Source organism: Plectropomus leopardus, chromosome 22 (assembly GCF_026936395.1).
Source record: "Plectropomus leopardus strain MGB_pleo_1.0 chromosome 22, ASM2693639v1, whole genome shotgun sequence".
Taxonomy (NCBI): domain Eukaryota; kingdom Metazoa; phylum Chordata; class Actinopteri; order Perciformes; family Serranidae; genus Plectropomus; species Plectropomus leopardus.
The window spans coordinates 8408391-8429387 of NC_142197.1; the positions used below are offsets into that span (position 1 = coordinate 8408391).

At 38.5% G+C, this 20997-nt stretch overlaps 2 protein-coding genes and 1 long non-coding RNA gene across 3 annotated transcripts; all 3 read left to right on the forward strand.

The window, feature by feature from the left end:
- Positions 1 to 270: 270 nt before the first annotated feature.
- On the forward strand, positions 271 to 10236 carry LOC148185860 (uncharacterized). Its single transcript, XR_015775448.1, has 4 exons — positions 271 to 397; positions 1199 to 1293; positions 1407 to 1487; positions 9876 to 10236. It is a non-coding gene; the product is annotated as an uncharacterized LOC148185860 (long non-coding RNA).
- On the forward strand, positions 3174 to 8164 carry LOC121961194 (tetraspanin-7). The gene has a single exon (XM_088072651.1). The coding sequence runs from the start codon at positions 3476 to 3478 to the stop codon at positions 4562 to 4564; it is 1089 nt and encodes a 362-aa protein (XP_087928777.1). The 5' UTR covers positions 3174 to 3475; the 3' UTR covers positions 4565 to 8164.
- Positions 10237 to 10857: 621 nt separating the features above from the next.
- On the forward strand, positions 10858 to 20150 carry def6c (DEF6 guanine nucleotide exchange factor c). Its single transcript, XM_088072779.1, is given in 13 exon segments — positions 10858 to 11368; positions 12216 to 12356; positions 13526 to 13708; positions 14326 to 14556; positions 14639 to 14785; positions 14933 to 15041; positions 15478 to 15707; positions 15780 to 15887; positions 16163 to 16247; positions 16250 to 16328; positions 17839 to 18037; positions 18159 to 18249; positions 19674 to 20150. Coding segments are annotated over 13 exon segments (1911 nt in total). The 5' UTR covers positions 10858 to 11272; the 3' UTR covers positions 19886 to 20150.
- The last annotated feature ends 847 nt before the right edge of the window (positions 20151 to 20997 follow it).

Here is a 20997-nt window from a genome sequence, read left to right on the forward strand (position 1 = left end):
TTATTTGGAGATTTAAAATGTAAAAATATTAGCATTTTAGCTCAATAGCTCCCAGGTCATGTGACCAATGGACTCAAAATCAGTGTGTGATGATAGTTCTCCACTGGCTGCATGAGATACACCTCTTATTTTTACATTTTAAATCTCCAAATAATTTTTATGAATTTTTTATATGTAGCATAGGAGCGAATGTCTGTCAACATAAAACTATCTTCACTGCGGTCCGTAATGATCTTTAACCATCATGACTTTTTTTTTGTTGTTTTGTGTGTGTGCACGCGCGCGCGTGAAATGTCTTTCCAACTATCAGTGTGATTGGTACCTACATTAACCCCCTCACGGTGGATTGTCATAACTTCGGTTATTCCTTTAACTTTTCCTCCAGCAGCATTATCAGGTAAACATTTCACTTTGTCTAATAATTTATGTCTAAAATACATTTACAACATTAGCCTCGGCTCTGTGTTAACTACTCATTAGCAAACGTTAGCATGCTAACACACCAAACAACGATGTTAGCATATTAGCATGTTTGGGGTTAGCATTTAGCTCAAAGCATCGCTTTGCTTTTTGAGACCTATTCTTGTTTTTATCACTTCAGGCCTGTAAAAAAAACAAGCAAACGTGACTAGAAGAAATAATTACTATGTGGTGAAACTGCTCACAACGCTTTAACATAATGGGAACTGTAACATTTGGGTGGAAGTTAGCCATATAGCTTTGTTTAACCCTTTGAAACCTTGGTAAATTGTCTTTGTTTTTCAAAAACATGGGAAGAATGCATTTAGATAACCTATACAAAGTACAAGACAACCAGCTGAAACTGAAAAACCACAAACAAAAACGGGAAAGTAAACACAAACATGCACAAACCCCAAGGAAATTGCAAGAAAAAAATCTAATAATTCTCTGTTAATAATTTTAAATACATAGGCCTTTCTAAATCTACCAACTTTTTTGGAGTTTGGGGGACATTTCTTACCAAGTGGCTCATTATTTTGCCCCCAATGTTTTTAAAGAAATTGCACCAATTTACTCAGGGTGAAGGTTTAAATACTTATAAAAGGTTTCTGAATGCAGCACAAAAAAAGTAATTTAAAGCCATGTTTCAAGGTATTAAAGGGTCACTATCCAGAGAGGTTGGGGAACTCTGCTGTAAGGTGTTTCCTAAATGTTTTTATAATGTCTGTTTCAAAAGGGCAATGGTGGTTTCCCCACTCCCCTTCTGCCCCTGCTGTATTTTCAAGGAGCTGTATTTGAGCTGCCTCTGAAATCTCCCTCTGCATGTGTCAGGTGATGTATTTCCTTCATTTCTGTCCAGTGTGCACATAAAACCCGGCAAGCTGGTTGTTATAGAGCAAAGTTTAATTATAAACATCATAAACATAACCTCATTTCCTCTGCAGACCTCCAGCTGCATGTAGAAAGAAAAATCCCTCTCTCTTCACTGTGCTCGCTGTTGTTTTCGTCACATACTGCAGAACAAGGTACTTTAATCTGTTTGTGTAACCTTGCAAACACATGAAAAATCAATACATGAGCTGCTGGGGCCAGTCACACATAATGTTCTCATTATTTAAACCCAAGAAATGTATGTTGAGCTACTTTCTGAGCCCTAAAACAATTTCTAAGTTATTCAGTATGGTATAAAACAAGATATTTCTGCAAAACCCTTCCTCCCTCCCTGACTGGGTATTTCCTACTCTGTAGTCACTATCATGATTGTGTCCTTATAAAAAAAAAAAAAGAAGGGCGATATAAATGTGTTTAATTAACTGAGAGGTTTTAATTAGCTCTGACTGGGGGGAGAGTTGATGGGAGGGAAGCCGATGCCAAGCAGGAATTACCAGAATTAAACTGGCTGCATCATTTAACAGGGGACCAACAAAGTGCTGCAACAGAAAATCTATTTTTAGCTTTGCATATTTTTCCAAATGTAATGTGACTAAAAGAACATTGATAAATGAGGTATTCTACAATCCAGTAACTGGAGTTTATCTAAGAAAATTGCATATAACATTTACATATTACATATTATATATAAATTCAAGTCCATTTTTGGGTCATGATTCCACTTCTGTTCTGGGGTGTGGTAGGACCCAATTGCAGCATAACAGAGCAGGTGAATAGTTGGAAGTGCTGGCTTGATTGGAGATGAAGAGCAGCTGGGAGCACCAGGTGGAGGTGATGAGGCTGATGAGAACAAGTGGTTGGGTGGAGGGAGAGAGGTGGGGGTGGGGTAAGTGGGAAAAAATCCCACAGCAGCAGGAGAGAGGCAGAGCAGACTGTGACATTTTAACATTTGATTAATACCACAGAGGAAAGATAGGGCCAAAATCAACACCACATAAAAAGTAAACACCCAAGCCACTCTAACCAACAAAAATTGCAAATGTGGTACCATTATCTAAGGAATTCTTTATAAAAGGTTAAAAATCAATAAATAATGGCTTTATCACTGTTAACATATCCCTTTAGCTGTGTTGTAGTCTTTCTGTTTTGTAGTAATGTTGATATGTTTATTGTCTATTGAATAAATGCTTGTGGATTTTTCATTCTGATGATATTTTACTAAAGGGGGGTTACAAAAATTCATCCAATAAGTCAATAAATAGATTTTGGATTTTGTTATTTTTTAAAAAACAGATTATCAGACACATCATTGATGAGAAATGTATCTAAATTCACAAATTAAAAAGGACTTAGGTTTGGAGAGGCGAATAAAAGAGGCGTATGAAATGGGAGAGTATGAAAATTTTGAGCATCAAAAGCTTAATTTCCTGAATTTTTATGCACCAATTTATGCCTTTTCTGCATCTGCATTTATGGTGTAAATGTCAAAATAGAAGTCCTCTGCAAGTTTGATTCTTTTAATAGTTGGGGACAAATGCGCATGTTCTACATATTGCCTGTAATTTGCCACTATACATAAAAGTTGAAAATGGATAAAGTTTTTACTTTTTACAAAGACATCACACACACTGTAAAGACAGCAGAGGAGTTTTTCCCACTTCATTTATTCCACAAATGGCTTATAGTAAAACTCAAAGGGATGTCTCCTCCACACCGAGAGAGGGTGTGCATGGGTGGATTTCAGGTCCTTCCCACTGCAATCACGTCCCGCCTCAACCAGTGTGAGGTGCAGCAGCCAGCGGCCAGATGTCTGGATGGGAGTATCAGCGCAGGAATTTGAAGAGCTGGTGACCATGCAGGTGGAAACAACGAACGGAAAAACAAATAAATAGAGACAAGGGGGCTGCGGATGCCGATAACGGAAGGACGCGACACCCATCAGTGTGATTTACAGTCGGGTCGGCGTTGGTGGTGTTGATGGCGGATTAATAACCGGTCATAAAGTAGTGGAGGGATTGTGTGTTGCGGGAGGACAGGAGTGAAGGCGCTGATAGAGAAAGAAAGAGAGGGGAGGAGTGTGAAGAAGAGAGAGAGGAGAGCAGATAAAGCCAGAGCTGGGATCATGAGCTCTGCACTGCCTTACAACTCGCTGTCAGCTCGGCCGAGTCCCAGCAGACAAGCTTTGGACTGGGAGTGCCAACAGCTGGCTGTACGTCGACTCTCCTCGCCGCGGAGTCTCGACCTGCTCTCTCCACCTCCTCTTCCTCGTCGACCCTCTGCGATACCTGGTTACCTGCTGACGACCCACCAAGACCAGGAGGAGCAGCTCCAAAACCGGCAGCAGCGCCTTTCCTTGTCGGTGTGCTCAGAGGCATCGCTGGCGCCCCCTGCACCTCCACCTGTGGGCGCTGCCCCACCCTGCTGCCGCCCAGTAGGAGTCATGCACCTCCTGCGCCTGGGTCTGCTGGCCTTCAGCTGCCTCTTCTGGGCAGCCGGTTTGGCCATCTTCACCCTGGGTGTGTGGGCACAGATTTCACTGGCAGACTTCATGCTGCTGTCTTCCAACCGCTACCCCAACGCCCCGCTCATCCTTCTGGCCACAGGGGCGGCCATCACCACTTGGGGCTTCCTGGGTTGTCTCGGGGTGGCTGCAAACCTGCCCTGTGTTCTCCGGGCGTATGGGTTCTTCCAACTTGCTGCTCTTGTAGCGGGTTTAGCCGCTGGACTCTCAGGTCTCTTCTATCGTGAAGACATTGCCGGAGGATTTCGCAGCGGCTTACAGCGAGCGGTGGCCGGCTACACCGAGGACGAAGGCCGTGCCGATGCATTAGACAGCTTGCAGAGGGCCCTGGAGTGCTGCGGAGCTGAAGGTTGGCGTGACTGGCTTTCTTCAGACTGGGCTATCCAGCATATGACCTTTCTGCCCAATGAGAACGGCACCTCGGTGTCCCTGCCGGACAGCTGCTGCGTCAGGCGCAAGGGTTGCAAGAATCGACCTCTTCTGTCAGATGATGTTGAAGGAGTGGAAGCTGCAGGAATCCATCCACACGGCTGCTTCCGCAAAGTCTTCAGCTTGGTCAACGACAACGTCTTCCACATTGCCGCCACTGTGTTGGGATTGGCCTTCACCCAGATCGGAGGCATTGCCCTGGCCTGTCTGCTGGCCAACAAACTGGCGCCAAGACAACATCGACGTGTGGTGGCACATTAAGAGTCAGTTGTCAAAACATGCGCTAAGGACTGACCAATTTGTACATAACTAGCATTGGGAATGAACTATGCCCTTAAAAGTCAGAGAGCTGTGAAATGTTGCGAATTATTTCAGGTATCTAGGTTTCCAGGAGTAAATATTCTACTCATTTTCTGACTGTGTCAGATGATTGGCATTTGGAGTCCATCCATGGCTGGTATGGGCCTGAAAACTTTTCAGACACAAAATTACAACTGCTTCATGAAATATGACAACGCAGTCAAAGGTACGAACCTGTGTACACAAAACTGTTAAAAGAGAAATCAACTCAAACTCCTGCTGAGCATTTCGGTAAGAGGCATCAGCAGTTAGCTGAGGCTAACATTTTGTAGAAATTTGTTTCTGATGATGCATCCAGCAGTTAGAATCTAATTCCTTTAAATTTTGGGGTTAATATCTATAAATTGAGCAACTACAGTGTGATTTTATCACAGCTCTTCAGAAACTAAGTTTAGTAATACTTAAAACCGATGGTAGTAACATAAATCAATATTGTTAATTTTTCTATTTTGAGGGAAATTTTGGACATCATTAAAAGACCAGAAAGGCACTTGGAAAGCGTAAATCTCTGTTAAGGCTGGTATTCTAGTCTGATATGCAACCCTGCAATTGCAACCTCTACGTCTGGATATATTTCCAAAACTATTGGAACAAATGCTCCATAGCGACAGCTCTGAAAGTGTATTGTGATATGGAGTAACTGAATTACAGTTGGCTTTGTTTTGCCACCACTTAACTTCACTACCGTCTGCAGGATTTTAAGATATATGGTATCCATTCTACTAAGGTCAAATGCCTGTCTCACAATGTCAACAATTAAAAAAAAATAGTTTGCGTGTGCGATTTGGGTTCGTCCTTGGCCTATGCTACACCACAAGTTTTTAGGAAGTCTGGCTTGTAGTTTTTCCGTAATCCTGTTGCCAAACAAACAAACAGAACCAAAATCAGAACCTCTTTGTTGATGGTACAAATAAGAATTTAACGACAAAAAATATTCGAATACTTTGCAACTCTCTTGCTCTCACTGTTTGCGTGACTGTATGTTTTGCACAATTTCTAAAAATGCTCGTTTAATTTATTGTGGGTGTGAGGAGTAGATGAGCTGAAGTATGTGTCTATGTGATACCTGCAAATGTGAAGTTTGACATCTCAAAATGGGGGCAATGCCAGACTGGACAGCAGGCTGTAAATATCAAAAACTAGACAGTAGTTGGAAACGTTGCTCTTTCATTTTGCTCCAGAAATTTTTGAATATTGGCATGGATTAATATGCTCCATTATGTAGAATGTAAAAACAATTATTTAATGTTAAACTGATATGATTTTGATTATCGTTGGATTTAAGACCAACATCTCTCCACTGAATGCACAGGAATGTTCACCAGCAGTTTTCCACTTCACGTGATTTAGTCTGAGTTCACCAGATATTCGTATCTTCATCATTTCGTGATCCCATCACAAAGACGACACTGTGCTAGAATGGTGCTTTTGAAACGAGCTCGATAATCTATTGCTGTCTGTGGCGTTTTGTGCTGTTTACACACCTGACGGGCTGTAATGTTAAGGCGATAAGGTAAAATCGTTTCTTTCGGATGTCTTCGTGTTGCTAAAATTTGTAGATTCTGAAGCACAAACTTGTTTTAAATCACTGATTATTGTGAATAAGACTTTGAACATTACCTCTTAAATGCACACCAACATTGGCATAACCCAAATGTTGTGTAACCCACTAACTTACTAGCATGAAACTTGCACTTCTTCAACATCAAAAAGAAGTTGACATACATGAATAGCTCAAACTGTTGGAAAAATAGCTAGCTTTCTTGTCAAGATAAGAGAGGACTGATACCACTCTTAAAAGGAAGTTAACTTTCGTTTAATCTGTACAAAAAATGACCATCGAACTCATGTTTACTTAATAGTCTTTATGTGCTTTAATGTCGAGTTAGATAAGATGATTGATACCACTCTCATATGAAGCTAAAAGTTTGCTAAACAGCCAAAGGGATGTAGGGATTGCTTCATTTTTATTTTTATTTTTTTGATACGCTAAGCTAACCGTCTCCTGGCTGTAGCTTAAAATTTAGCCAGAGTTGCTATTTTGTCAGTTGGGGATATTTTTATCAAGAGTAAAAGTACAAAATCAAATGTTATTAAATTATTGTTATTAAATTATTTATGTATTTTTTGTTTGTTTTTAGTTTTGCTGCTAAAATGCAATGTCTATAGGCCTTCAGTAGGCTATTTGTCATATTTCTATTTGCATTATTTGTAGTGGCATTATTGTGCTCATAGTTTACATGTTGCTAAAGAGGCTACTGGATGCCTCTGCAATAGTCATTAACCTTTTGAAACCTGGATCATCATCAGTTTTCTTGTGCTGTGTTCAGATGCCTCAGATGTCTTTCACAAGCTATTTCACCTAAAGCACCTGAGCAAACTGTTTTAATTTTTTTTCGAAAAGATTGGGGAAAAGGCAATGGCAAGAAATGTCCCAAAAATTGCTACAAAAAAATTAAATAAAATGTGACAATAAACTTTCCTATAAATCAATTTTAAAAAAGAGGAAGAAAAATATCAAAAAATAGGGAAAAATTCCCCAAACTATATCTATAATTACAATAATTGTGTATCTAAAATTATGTCAAAGAAAAAATATAATAAAATACAAAAATTGAATACAGATTTTATTTTACATATTTTTGTTTGTTTTTGCTTTTTACTTTTAATTTAGGGTGCCTGCAATGCAAAGTGCAGGCACACTATATATTATTTGTTTTAAATTCTTTTGCTAATTTTCAGTTAATTTTCTTGTAGCTTTTTTATTTATTTATTTTTCTAACTTTTGAACCATATCTTTTTTAGTTGCTAGTTGCCTTCTCCCCATGTTTTTCAGATAAATAAAGCCATCTGCTTTGGTTTCAAAGGATTAAAGTAAATTAAAATATTTCCCTCAAACACATTTTAACTGTAGTCTACGTTATCTTTCTAGAGTTGTCTTATTGAACCGATTATGGCATTTTTCAGGGTTAGGCTAATCATGATTTTGTCTTCTACTGTCGAAATAAGCATATTTGTAAATATATATATCTGTCTGTGTTATTATGCTTTGGGACTTAACTGGGCCTTACCGAGGCAATTTGACAATTTTTATTTGTCCCCCTGTTTTAAAACTATCTAGCCTTTTGCATGCAGACAACAACAAAATCTGAACGATAGGCCTCTAAAAGAAGCATCAGTCTTCTCATCTCTGCAAGAAATCAAATAAGTGAAGCCTAGTTCCAAAAACGTCTAACTATTGCTGGGATGCAATCAGATGATACACATCTATTTGCCTTTCTTACAGCCTCAGCATTACATCACTTCTCTCCTGTTCAGGATAGACACTTTTATTGCTCTTGTAATTGTAATGTATGATATATACTGTATGTGTATAATGTATTCTAATAATCACCAACAGTGCAAACGAGCATGACTGAAACTGTAAACTATATCTGTCGACAATAAACCAAGAAAAATCTTTGCCTCATTACAGGACATGATATTGATTTAACAGTGGGAATGTTAATGTCAAGGTCTGCTGTCCTTGGATGTATTAAATATATAAATAGGAGCAACATTCTTGTCATGAAAAGTTAATGTAAGCAGCAAACAAAGATACAGCACTGCACTGGTAAAGGTTTGAAGTGTGTTAAGTCTTGTGTAATATTATATAGAGCTCTTTTTGGAGTTTAATGTGACTTTTTTCCTCTTTAAAATAGAAATAAGTGAAGATTATCCCCCATCCTAACAGATGGCAGGTGCAAATCTCCTGTCTGCATTTTTAAGACCTTTAGAAACAGCTCGAGCTCTGTATTTTATGAGAAAGGCCACGCTGGATGTGTGCCAGAGTGGTAAATTCTGAGCGCTGGGAGTGGTCGATCCTCATTGAGGCCTCTGGCCACCGGGCCAATGCTGAATTATGGCTAACTGAACGACATCTCATTTCTACCACCTGAGACGGCGGTGATTAGATCTGCCCTTGAAGGGTGACAACAGATTCGGATGACACTGCAGAGCGTGACGAAACACAACAGCGTGACCCAGCATTGATTAGTTTATGGAGCAGAAAATCATGAACTACATCCTCTGCTCAAATTGGGCGATATGAGTTTTTAATAATTCATCATGAGGATTACCTAAAACCCAATATACAGTATATATACATTTAGACACAGGGAGGCTGTGAGCCGTGGCCTCTAAACAATGACCATTTTCATGACCTAATTATGGTATTGATTAGCCTACATAGTGCTCTAACAAGGCTTGCGGATGCTTTCTGTCTGATTGCACTGTCCTTGTTTAACCCATTTCGCCCGGGGTTGCCACATCCCCACCAGCAGTTTCATCACACTAAAGAGGAGCTTACACCTTGAGTCATGGAAACCACAAGGGCCTTTTGCTCGTAATACCTTTAAAAAATATACTGGGTTGGGCGCTTTAATGTGCACTATTTATAACTTCTATTTTACCAAAACAAAAGCACAGTGGAAGGGATGTAAAATGGCTGCAGAGTGGTGCAAATATATAGTCACTATCAGATCTACATAGCCCCAAAACACTTCCTAAAGACAGAGAGCAGTGAGGAGAACATCGAGTAGGTAGATAAGGTATTTAAAGCATTAAACACTGATAATATAAAGGGGTTTACATGTATGCTAACCTGCATCACAACCTCGAAAACACATTTAATTCATAAAAATCACAAAATTAGTTCTCCAATTTGTATGTTGATTATTTTAAGGTCTGGGGTACCGCTGTTGAAGAAACTAGTTTGACCAGCTGAAGATGGTTAAGCTGGGTCAGAGCCATCTTCAAACAGCTAAAACCAACTAAAACCAGCTACCAGTATAAGCCGGTTGTTAGTGTTTTTCTGAGGGGATGTAGCTTTTAGGGGAATATGTCGGCAGAAAGTAGTATGTTTTCTGTAGTGTATAATGAAAATAAGAGTTCTTGTGTGTTTGTTACCTTAGAATAAACTGTTTATTTACATAGCGAGTAGGTCCTCGTCCACGGAGTCCGCCATGTTGCACTGCCATGTTTCTACAGTAGCCCAGAATTGACAAACCAAACACTGGCTCTAAAAAGGGGCATTTGTGTTTTGATGTCAGCCACTGTAGTTAGCAGCCCCTCCACAACGGGAGTGTCAGAAAAACACAGATTTTGTAACGTGAAACTGCTTCATTCAGTGTTTTTACTAGTTTTAATCACCTGTCTGTTTGTTTTGAAGCAGAAGAGACCTCTGCGGATAATCCTGCTTCTACTAAAAACCTCCTGATAATCTGGAACCAAATCAGAGAAAAAAGGTGAGCACACATTAGCTGATACTAGGCACTGACAATTGATTTTAATTGTTGTATTTAGTGTTTTTACTCATTTAACTGAGGAAGAGAACTGCTGATAATTTGGCTTCCACTAAAAACCTCCTGAACCTCTGGATCTAAAGAAATCTGAAAAAAAGGTGAGCACACATTATCAGACTGGGCTAGCAGCCCATGGGTGATATACCAAACACCATTGGAGAGACACTGATTTGCGAGTAAAATGGCTTTTTTTCTGTGTTTTTACTGATTTAAATCACCAGTTCTGTTTATTTTGAGAGGAGGAGACCTCTGCAGATAATTCGGCTTCCACTAAAAACCTCCTGAATGTCTGGATCTTAAGCTATCAGAAAAACAAGGAGAGCACACATTAGCAGGTGCAAGGCTAACGGCCTGTCTCAGACATGCACTGGAGAAACACTGATTTGTGAATCTGATTAATCAGTGTTTTTACCGCTTTGAATCACCTGGTCTGTTTATTTTGGGTTGGAAGAAACCTCTGTGGATAAAACCTACAAAAACCTGTAAAAACCTCCTGAACAATGAGCACAAAATGATTTCTAACTAGGAGCAGTTTCAGCTGGATATAATCTACAGTCCTCACCACTAGATGACATTAAATCCCACTAAATCTTACACACTGCTTCTTCAAAATCCTTAAACATATAACAAACCCTTTAATATCTATTACAAAAGGGAGCTGGCCGGTTACATTTCCCACATTAGCGACATCAGAAGATTGTAAAAGTGGTGTATTTAAACTTCTGTAGTGTCCTTTAAGTTGCCAAAATAACTGGGCTTCAGGCTCTCATCACAGATGGGTGTGTCTCTAAAGCTGCCTCCGAAATCTGATAACAGAGATTCCTCTTATTTGTTTTTTGCCTGCAGTACTCTGAGGAATTAAAAATCCACCCCTGTAGTCTGGATAAATGTCTTTGGGGATTCAGTTCAGTTATGTGTAGATTTGCCCTTTAAGTTTCTCTATTTTAATCAGACTCACGTTAAGAGTGGATGTTAAAAATATCAAAATATTTTGAAGAATGAAGCTATAAACCAGACTTTTATGAATTTTAAAGCCGTTTTAAACGATGTATTCTAGAGAGATGTGTAGGCATTTATCTCTACTCTCCGCCTCTTTAAGTCTGCCCTACATCTGACTCCTTTTGGTCCTTTGCACAGCAGCCTGTACTCTGCCCCACATTTTTATTTGGCAATTCTCAGCGTCGCTCGCTCGCGCCGTCGCTGCGTAAAAGTCGCCGCGCTTCGCTTGGAAATGTAGTTGTTTCTGCGCACAGCGAGGTCTCCAAAAATGGACTTAAGATCCGAACTCCTTAAGTCAATCTGGTACGCTTTCACGTCGCTGGACGTCGAGAAATGCGGGAAAGTGTCCAAGTCGCAGTTAAAGGTAAGCAGGAATGTTTGTCGTCATTTTGAGATCAGGAAACTGAGAGCGAGGGGCGTCCACAGGACACAGAAACAGACTTTAACGCCGCTACTTTTAACTTTTAATATTTTTTTAAGCTGAGGAAAAATGAAAACTTATCAGTCTGTAATTGTCTGGTATATATTGTTAAATAATAAGTTGTACTATGTGAATCATCGTTGTAATCTGAGGCACAGTTTACACACACAAATTCAAATATTTGACAAAGCTTTAACATCCTAAAAACACACACAACCTGCTCAGACTGTAGGTAAGGTGTGGGCCAGTTTCTAGATCAAAGTCCAGCCTTTCTCTGTGGCCCAGAAACATACCCAGTGACATAATACCACCACAGCTGGTGTTTCAAATAAAAGACCAGACAAAGAACAGCAAGTAGAGATCATATTTTGCAGTTTTCTCAGGTAGTGAGTGTTGTTTCTTTTCTGTTGAATTGGTTTCTGTCCAGTTCCTACATGTCTGGCTGAGGCCCAGTAGGAGAGAGGAATCCAGGGAAATAGCAGAAAGCTGTCCTGACATGCTGAGGACCAGCTGTCTGCGATTGTCTTTGTGTTTGTGGATGTGTGAAGAAATAGTGCGCAGAAGAAACCTTGAGACTTATGTTACTATGTGCACAAATCATGTATCTATATATGTAACCAGTGTTGGTGTGAAGGGTTTGTGCTGAGCGTTTACAGTTTTACCCATCTATCAGCCAAAAACCCATTGAAATACATAGAATAAACCTACTTCCTCCTCCTTGTATTACACCCACCTTATCAGATACCACTATGTATCTATATATGTGCATGTTTCTGTGTTACTTCTTCAGGTGCTTTCCCACAACTTGTACACTGTGCTGAACATCCCACATGACCCGGTGGCTCTGGAGGAGCACTTCCAGGATGATGATGACGGGCCGGTGTCTAATCATGGCTACATGCCCTACCTCAACAAGTATATACTGGATAAGGTACTGATGATTCGTTACTCATTAGAAATCATAGAAATACAGAAATGGTGTCTATCAGTTTCTGTATGTGTGTTTCTTTTTTATGAAAGTTAACATTTCTGTTCACAAAAGAGACGGTGATATGAAAAAGACATAAATCTGGTTGAAAAAAGAGCTGTGACACTGTTTACACACAAACTGTCGGTTTTATTTATATATATATATATATATATATATATATATATATATATATATAGCTGTGAGAGAGAGAGTAATTTATTTATATTTGTGTAGCTGCGACAGACAGAATTTTTTTATTTTAGCAGTGACATTATAGTGTTTAACAGCCAATAACAGTGCTTGATGCACACTGACCTGATTGATTTTATAGGGTGGTTTTTTTAAAGAAAATATTTTTAAAAAAGCACATGGTGTGAACATTTCTTAGCTCTAAAGAAATGCTCTGTAAGTAAAACTCATTATTTAAAGTAGTTGTGGTAGTAGTACTAATAATAGCTATTATTATTATAATAATAATATAGTAGTACAACTAGTAGTAGTACTATATAGATGCACTATATTTAAATAAGGCTAGTGGTTGAAAATGCCAGTTACAAAACCACTACAGCACATGATCAATGAAAAATATCAGTTAAATTTGATATTACTTTATGTCTGTATTTCATTGTATCAGAGTTCTGTTATTTTATTTGTCATATACACATTTTTGGGAATCCTCAAAAGTGCTCTATGAATAAAATTATTATTGTTTGTTACACTTTAAGTCCTCTATTTAGCCTTGATAAGCAGTATGCAAACATTTAATAAATGGTGGAAAACACACTCAGGATTGTATGCGATAAGTTAAAGTAATGAGCCAAAATAATCCAAGTTGTACCAAAACGTCTTGAGTCAAACAATACCTCCATTCGATCTTTTTTGTGCCCGGTGTCGGGTGAAGTTGGGAGTTTAGCAAACTGAGATGCCACCAAAACAGTTGCAATTATGGCTACCATTTACTAAAATATCACTATATTCACATTATTGGTATAGAATTTAGTTGTATTCTATAGGTATTACTTTTGGGATACTGGTAGCAGTACTGGTATTGTGATTTTTTTAATGATACCCAGCACTGTTTGGTTGATATATATAGTTTATAGTGTAGTAAAGTCTTTCTGCCTTTTCAGGTCAAAGACGGGATGTTTGACAAGGAGAAATTTGACGACTTGTGCTGGATGATGACCATGAAGAAGAACTTTAAGGGGCTACCAAAGGGGGCGCCGCTGTCGCAAAGAGACTGTTTCAAGCTCTTCTGTTTGTTCAACCTGCTGTCCGAGGACCGCTACCCGCTGGTGATGATACCAGAGGAGGTAAGAGACGTAGATGAATGTGTGAAGCAGGAATTTGTAGTAGGACTAAATGTTAGGAGTGACTTGATTTGTGGGATTAGATTTGAGACGCAAGTCCATGATAATTTTCTTTTGTGAAATTTTGTGGCATAAAATGCAAACATTCTTACAACACACAATGAAACAAAAGGGTCTTTAAAATACACAAAAAAAGATTGTTTCTCAATATTCACAAAGCAAATAAAGATTAGTAGAGTAACAAATCGCACTTGGAAACAAGGCAACACCATTTTTTTTCAGCCACTGTGATCTGTTAATTGCTAGAAAGACATAATATGCTCCATATGAACGCAGCTTGTGTCCTGACAAAGTCAGAACATCTTACAGTTTTTCATAGCAAAAAAAAAAAAGCAAGTGCAAGTAAGTCCGTTAATGAGTCTCTTCCTTCTGCCGCTTCCTCCGTAATGCTTTTGGTTTCCTGTCAACAGATTAAAATAAACTACTTTTGTGCTATCAGCACAGTAGCTTTATCACAGAAATACACTCATACAATAAGTTATTAACACCAGCAGTTATTTTTGGTTTTTGTTTGATCTTTTTTTACAATCTCTCACAGTATTCTAACTTTGTGATTTTAGGTGGAGTATCTCCTCAAAAAAATCTCCACAGCAATGAGCCAGGAGTGGGACGGGAAGCCATTGGAGGACTTATTATCCCAGGATGCAACAGGGCGGGAAGAGGACATGTCCGTGTGGTCGTTCCTGGAGCACATGGGCGCAGGCCGGCTGCTGAAAGTGACCAGCGCTGAGGCCTTCAGTCTGGCTTTAGATGAGGTCTTTCTGGAGATGTATCACAATGTCCTCAAGAGGGTAAGATTTTGTGTATCCTCCAGTTTCTGTTTGCTGTCCTCGTGCTTGTCTTTGTCTCTTATATTCTGTCCCATGTTTCCAGGGTTACATGTGGAAAAAGGGACATGTACGCCGGAACTGGACCGAGCGTTGGTTTGTGCTGAAGCCCTCCTCCATGGCTTACTACGTCAGCGAGGACTTAAAAGACAAGAGAGGGGAGATCCATCTGGATAAGAACTGTGTCATCGAGGTGGGTGAGGAAATGTAATGTAAACACAGCATGTTTAATTATACGGTGTCCAGGAAAATGTTCAAACAAACTTCTTAACAGAACAGAAACCCCCTAATTTTTGTATTTTTAATCTGTGATCTCTATTTTCTCCTCTTTCCATTTCAGCCTATTGCAGACAGGGAGGGGAAGCGCTGTTTGTTCTGTGTGAAAACTCACAATAAAACCTTTGAGATGAGCGCGTCCGACCAGAGACAGAAGGTGGAGTGGACTCAAGGTGTGTTGGTGTGTATAAGTGTTAGCAGACAGAGTCAGAAATTACATTTTGGCTGCAGTGATTTATCGTGTGTGTGGTCACCGATGGCTTCTAATTTAATTTGCTGGTTTTAGATGAGACATTTTAAATAGTTTAGCAAAAGTAACATTTCCGGATTAAATCAAAGCGGAAGGCCCTAAAATGATTAAAAATCCTTCTCAAGAATAACAAAATAAAGCTAAATGAATTTATATTAAATTCACTGTTAGAAATGAGTACCCACTTCACATCTTGGCACCTTTATCACTCAGAAATGTCTTTCTTACCCATTTCTATTATTTTTGAGGTTTCTGGTAGAAATACACTTTTGATTAACAAAGAAACACTCATTAATCAAAATAAAGAAACACCAGTAAGAGTACACCATCTATCATTTGTCTTTTTGCTGACTCTCCAGCTATTCAGACAGCCCTTCGTCTCCAGAGCGAGGGCAAGTCCTCCCTTCACCAAGAACTCAAACTAAAAAGACGGGTCCAGCGGGAGCACAGCCAGCGGGAGCGCAGCCGGAGCTCCCGGAGCAGCTGCAGCAGTCGGAGCAGCCAATCAGACGACTACAATATCCAGGACATGGAGAAGATGGAGAGAGAGAAAGACAGACAGGATTTAGAGATAGAAACTATCATACAGGTGAGAGGAATCAGTGAAGGGACGATTACTTCAATCATAACTCAGCTGTAACCATGAACATTTATCTGGCAGCATGCACGCGAGTTGGAAACCAAACGAAGGGAGGCAGAGGAAAAAGAGAGGAGGAGACAAAAGGAGGTACAGATGGAGCTGGAGAGACAGCTGAAGGAGGCCGAGACGGTAAGTTTTACAGATGACAACGTTTATTTACAGTTCGCTGAAATGGGATTCCTGAAAACAGCACAAAAACGCTGGCATTATAAAAGTCAGTGAGTTTTAGTGGTGGAGAAACCGTAATGACATTCCTGGAAAAGGTGATTCAGGAATAGGTCACCCAATGAATGTGTGTGTGTGTGTGTGTGTGTGTGTGTGTGTGTGTGTGTGTGTGTGTGTGTGTGTGTGTGTGTGTGTGTGTGTGTGTGGGTGTGTGTGTGGGTGTGGGGGGGGGGTCCTAGTTGAGAGACAGCATGCAGGCCGAGATGCAGGAGCGGGAAAAAGAGGCTGAGCAGCAGAAGAAGAGGATCCAGGAGTTGGAGCTGACGAACGGAAACTTGAGGCTGCTCTCAACATGGAGATCCAGGCGCGACTGGAGGAGGAGAGAGCCAGACAGGAGCTGGAGAGGTGATAAACAAACACACCCACTGCAGTCCCGTTACACTCTGACCCAGATGTTTTTTAAACTCTGACACTGTGGTCCCCCTCTACCAGGGCTCCCGCGGGTCCTTTAGAAGTCTTAAAAGGTATTGAATTCATTTATATAAAAATAAGGCCTTTATTGATATAAATGATTGATGTATATATATATATATATATATATATATATATATATATATATATATATATATGTATATGTCAGTATTTAAAAAAGTCTAAAAAAAATGCTCAGACATGGCAAATATTTTTTCAATATATATTTCAATATATTTTTTCATTTTTAAATGCTAACATCTCATTTTTATTTATTTATTTAAAAATAGCAATGAAACTTACCAACAAAAGCCAGGTGTTTCCCAGTTCTCTCCAGTTCTTACTTTTTTGCTGGACTGGAATGTTTTATGTAACAAAAAGCATTTGGGCAAAATTGTCCTTAACCTTAAGTTTTAAAAAAAAAAAGTAGATTTTCTTTCAACTTTGGTTATTGTAAAATTTGTCTTAAGTTTCATCCCTGGTGACATTAAAAAATGTCTTTAAAAGTCTTAAAAGGCATTGAATTCATCAATATAAAAATTCAGTAAGGCCCTAATTGGTATTAAAAATCATTATCAGTATTTTACAATTCTTACAAATGCTCAGACATGGCAAATATGAGTCTATTTTTTTGACATTGCATTTTATAATCTGAAAATATATGGTAACACAAGCCAGGTATTTGATGCTATAATGATGCTCTAAATTTTTGGACTGCTATTTCCATAATGCTTTGAATCTCACTTAAAATGATCATGAAAACCCCTTTTAATCTGTCTGTTCAAGGTGGGAATATCGTGCTATATATGTCATATAATATGATTTTTACTGTCATGTCATACTAGTGGCGGATGCTGTTGTGTTAAACATCACACTTGTCACCCTTTTTCTGGTTCTGCGATGCTGGCATGCTGTCTAAAATCACACTGGAGCTGCATGATGCTGCTGTTGTTTGATTCTGTGTAAAAATGCAAAGGCATATATAGCGAGATCGCTGTGTAAAAAGAGACACGTAATAACTCAAAAAAATGTCCACAAAGACACATAAAATGTCCACAAAGACAGAAATTTACCTCAAATAGATACAAAACTACCACCAGGAGACACAAAGTCTCCACGAAATGATGCATAACAACTGCAAAGATACAAAACAACAAAAAAAAAAGAAAGAGGCAACACCTTTACAAAGTGTCTAGCTCCTTTGTAGGCGCGGGGGTGGGGCATTTCACATATCTGTGCCCAGGGGCCCATTGTCTCATAATCCACCCATGGCGATGGGCATCATAGATATTGACATCCTCAGGAAATAGAAGTCACACTGAAGCTAAAAATACATGTACAGCCCACAGTATGAAAACCTCTTCTCTAAACCAAACCAAACTACTCAGACATTAGTGGTTTCCTAATTTCACGTCTTGCCTCTTCTCTTTCTTCTCTTCTCCAGGTTGCTGCAGGCCGAAGAAGCAAAGAAGAAGCAGTTTCAGCTCCTCCAGGAGCAGCAGAGGGCCCTGCAGTGCCTCAGCCCCATCCTGGAGGCCTCAGACGGCAGTCCAGACGAGGACACCCCCTCCGCTCTTCACTCGGCCTCTCAGGAGCTCCAGGACCTGCGGGCGTCTCGCCAGAGGAGCCACCAGCACCTGGAGGTAAGAAACAGACAGTGTGTGGCTGTGCTGAGCTTGGCTCTGTGTGCGACATGTTTGAAAAACACTCAGAAGAAATAGTTTTTTTTTTTAGATTTTATTTAATTTATTCATTTTATTCCAGGAGGTACAAGAGAAGCTGAGATATGCCAGTCAACACGTACGACACTGGAACGTCCAGCTGACGCGTCTGATGAAACCCATCGGTCCTGGAGGTGCAGTATGATGTTAATCTGCTCTGTTTGGGTTTACAATTATACTTTATGCTTCTCTGAACTTTTTTGAGCTTTAAGGACTGTAGTCAAACACCAATACCTCTGAAATATCAGTGATCAAAGGAGTAAAAATCTACACTTGGCCAGGGGTAATAATAAAAATATTAATAATTTTATTCATATAGCACTTGGTTAATCAGAGTTACAACCTTTGTTTCTGTGAAGCTTTAACTTAGAGCAAAACAGAGTAAACTGTTTTTAAAAAAAGCTAATATAATTAGGGTTTTAGAGTTATGTTAAAGGTAGGACACAGATTAAAACAGTAAAATAACAAGACGCATACAAAAAATGAAAACTGGTTAAAAACTAGAAATTTAGGGAAATGCCTCACTGATCTGCAGTTGAGCTTGGTCTCTATTTCTTGAATTTAAATAAATGACATTTTCTACTTATGTTGCAAATTTGTTGGTTTAAAAAAAGTCCATGGAAGATTTTTCTTAGTTAACCACTTTCATTTAAATTTTGAATATTTTAAAGTTAATGTTTCATTTTCTCCAAAGGTCACTGATAAATAGTATCATAATGAGGTTTTTTACTGTGTTGAAAAGAAGAAAAGAGAAGTATTTCCTATAAGGAAGACCATTAAGAAGTGGTAGAGATTTTTTCACAGTAAATTGATAATACTTAGATGAATATGTACTTAAATTTAGTCCATTTTGGATCACTGTACAGATAATGAAGCCAAAACAAACATTTACAGAGTGTTTAAATCTAAGGCTGCATTTATAATAGAAAACATTTTCTGATGTTCATCTAGATGCAGATGTGCATCAGTATATAGTCATGGTATTGATATGCAAGGTTTTTTTCCCTTCTTTTCCCTCACGTAAAAAAGAATGTGAAAAATGCAATTAACCCTGCCATACTGCTACATTATGAATTCCTTTGATCTGTCTAAGTGTAGATTTTGTGGGGGACGCAGGGGACATGTCCCCCAATAAAACATTAAAGTAGCAGAGGTCCTTCTTTTTGACAAAATTAAAGACATTTACATAATAAACTGATGCAGTGAAGGTACAAATTTGGCATTAAAATTTACTAGAATGCAGAAAATTAAGTGTTTGATGGTCAGAGTTTTTCTGGAGGACTTCCCGAAGCCTCCCTTGTGTCCGCCCCAGTGTTAAAACCAAACCCACACCCTTGTGGTTCTGCATCAAAAACTAAGAATTTGTTCTATGTACCATGGTCTAACTTTCCACTAAATTTGATTAAAAACTGTTGATAGTTTTTTTTTTAATATTCAGTTAACAGACAAACAAATGTCATCTGAAATATAACCTACTTTTGCATTCCTGTGCGAAAAGTCAACTGTATCAGTGAACATCACAAAGATCAAACTTTATTTTGTTTTTCTTTTTTAACAGAACGTTTGGAACATCGCTTATCATCAAATCGCAAGTGTCCCAAAAAGGAAGGCGCGCTGGCCAGTAACGAGTTCATCTCTAAATACAAGATAAGAGCCGAACAGAACAGCCAGATACCAGAGGACGGCAAGACGGTGGAGGAGCAGCTGGAGGCCGCCAACCTGTCTGATGGATCAGAGGAATCACAGGGAAAACCCAACGGACAAATGTGATCTCCACGTCAACGGGTTCAGTTTAGAAATGATCAAAGAAATGTTTTATTTGTTTAAGACTGAGCGGAGAGTGGAATGCAACTCACAAAAGAATCTATGCACAAAAGTGATGTATTATATTTATGTTTTCAGACGCACACTAGGATGGAGAGCAATGATTACAAACACAGTGTACGGCAGGATTTAATGAAAACACATTTGACTCAGATCAAGTGAGATTTACAGTTTTGTACAATAAAGTTTATTGGTGAATACTAAAACATCATTTTGTGATATTTGTCATTTTCTTGAGAAAATTACTACAACCTCTCTTCTACAGAAGTCTCTGTTATTATAAATTTCCTGAAGCTGATTGGAATTAAAGATGAATCACTCTTCTCTTTCAAGTTGTAACCTGATAACTGACCTCACAGGAAGTAATGTATGCAATGCAGATTGATGCATTTTTGCACTAGATTGAGCGAGTTTACTTTTTTGGTTGTCCATATATTGTGGCTTTATATATTATTTTAATAATAATTCTCAATACTGAGTAGTTTGGCCAGACCAATCAGCAAGCCAAAGGTATTTCTGTATTGATACATGTCAGATATAAAGATATTAAAGTAATAAAGAAGCAGCGTTTTTCCTTTTGAACAGTAAAATGCCCCACGCAGCACATATCCTGGCCACAACTTTTGAATAGGCTTAATTATAGTGAATTTTAATCAAAATGTTAAAATGTATTTATTTTTAGCTATGAAAAATAAAAATGCATTTATTTATTTATTTTAATGTGCCTTAACAGATAAAACAACAAAACACAAAAAAATCCTTTTTCACTGGGACAATAAAGTCATTTTGGCTGCAAAAATATAATAATAATAACAATAATAATGACAATAATAATAACAACAACAACAATAATGTATTAAATAATTACCGTTATAATTGATTGTATTTATTTTTATCTATAAACAAATAAAAATGCGTTATTTATTTTTTTATTCTTTCATTTATTTATTTATTTTAGACTTTCTGAACAGACAAGACGACAAAATTAATTACTTAGTGGGACAATAAAGTTATTTTGAAAAAAATATAAAATAATAATAACATTAATAATAATAATA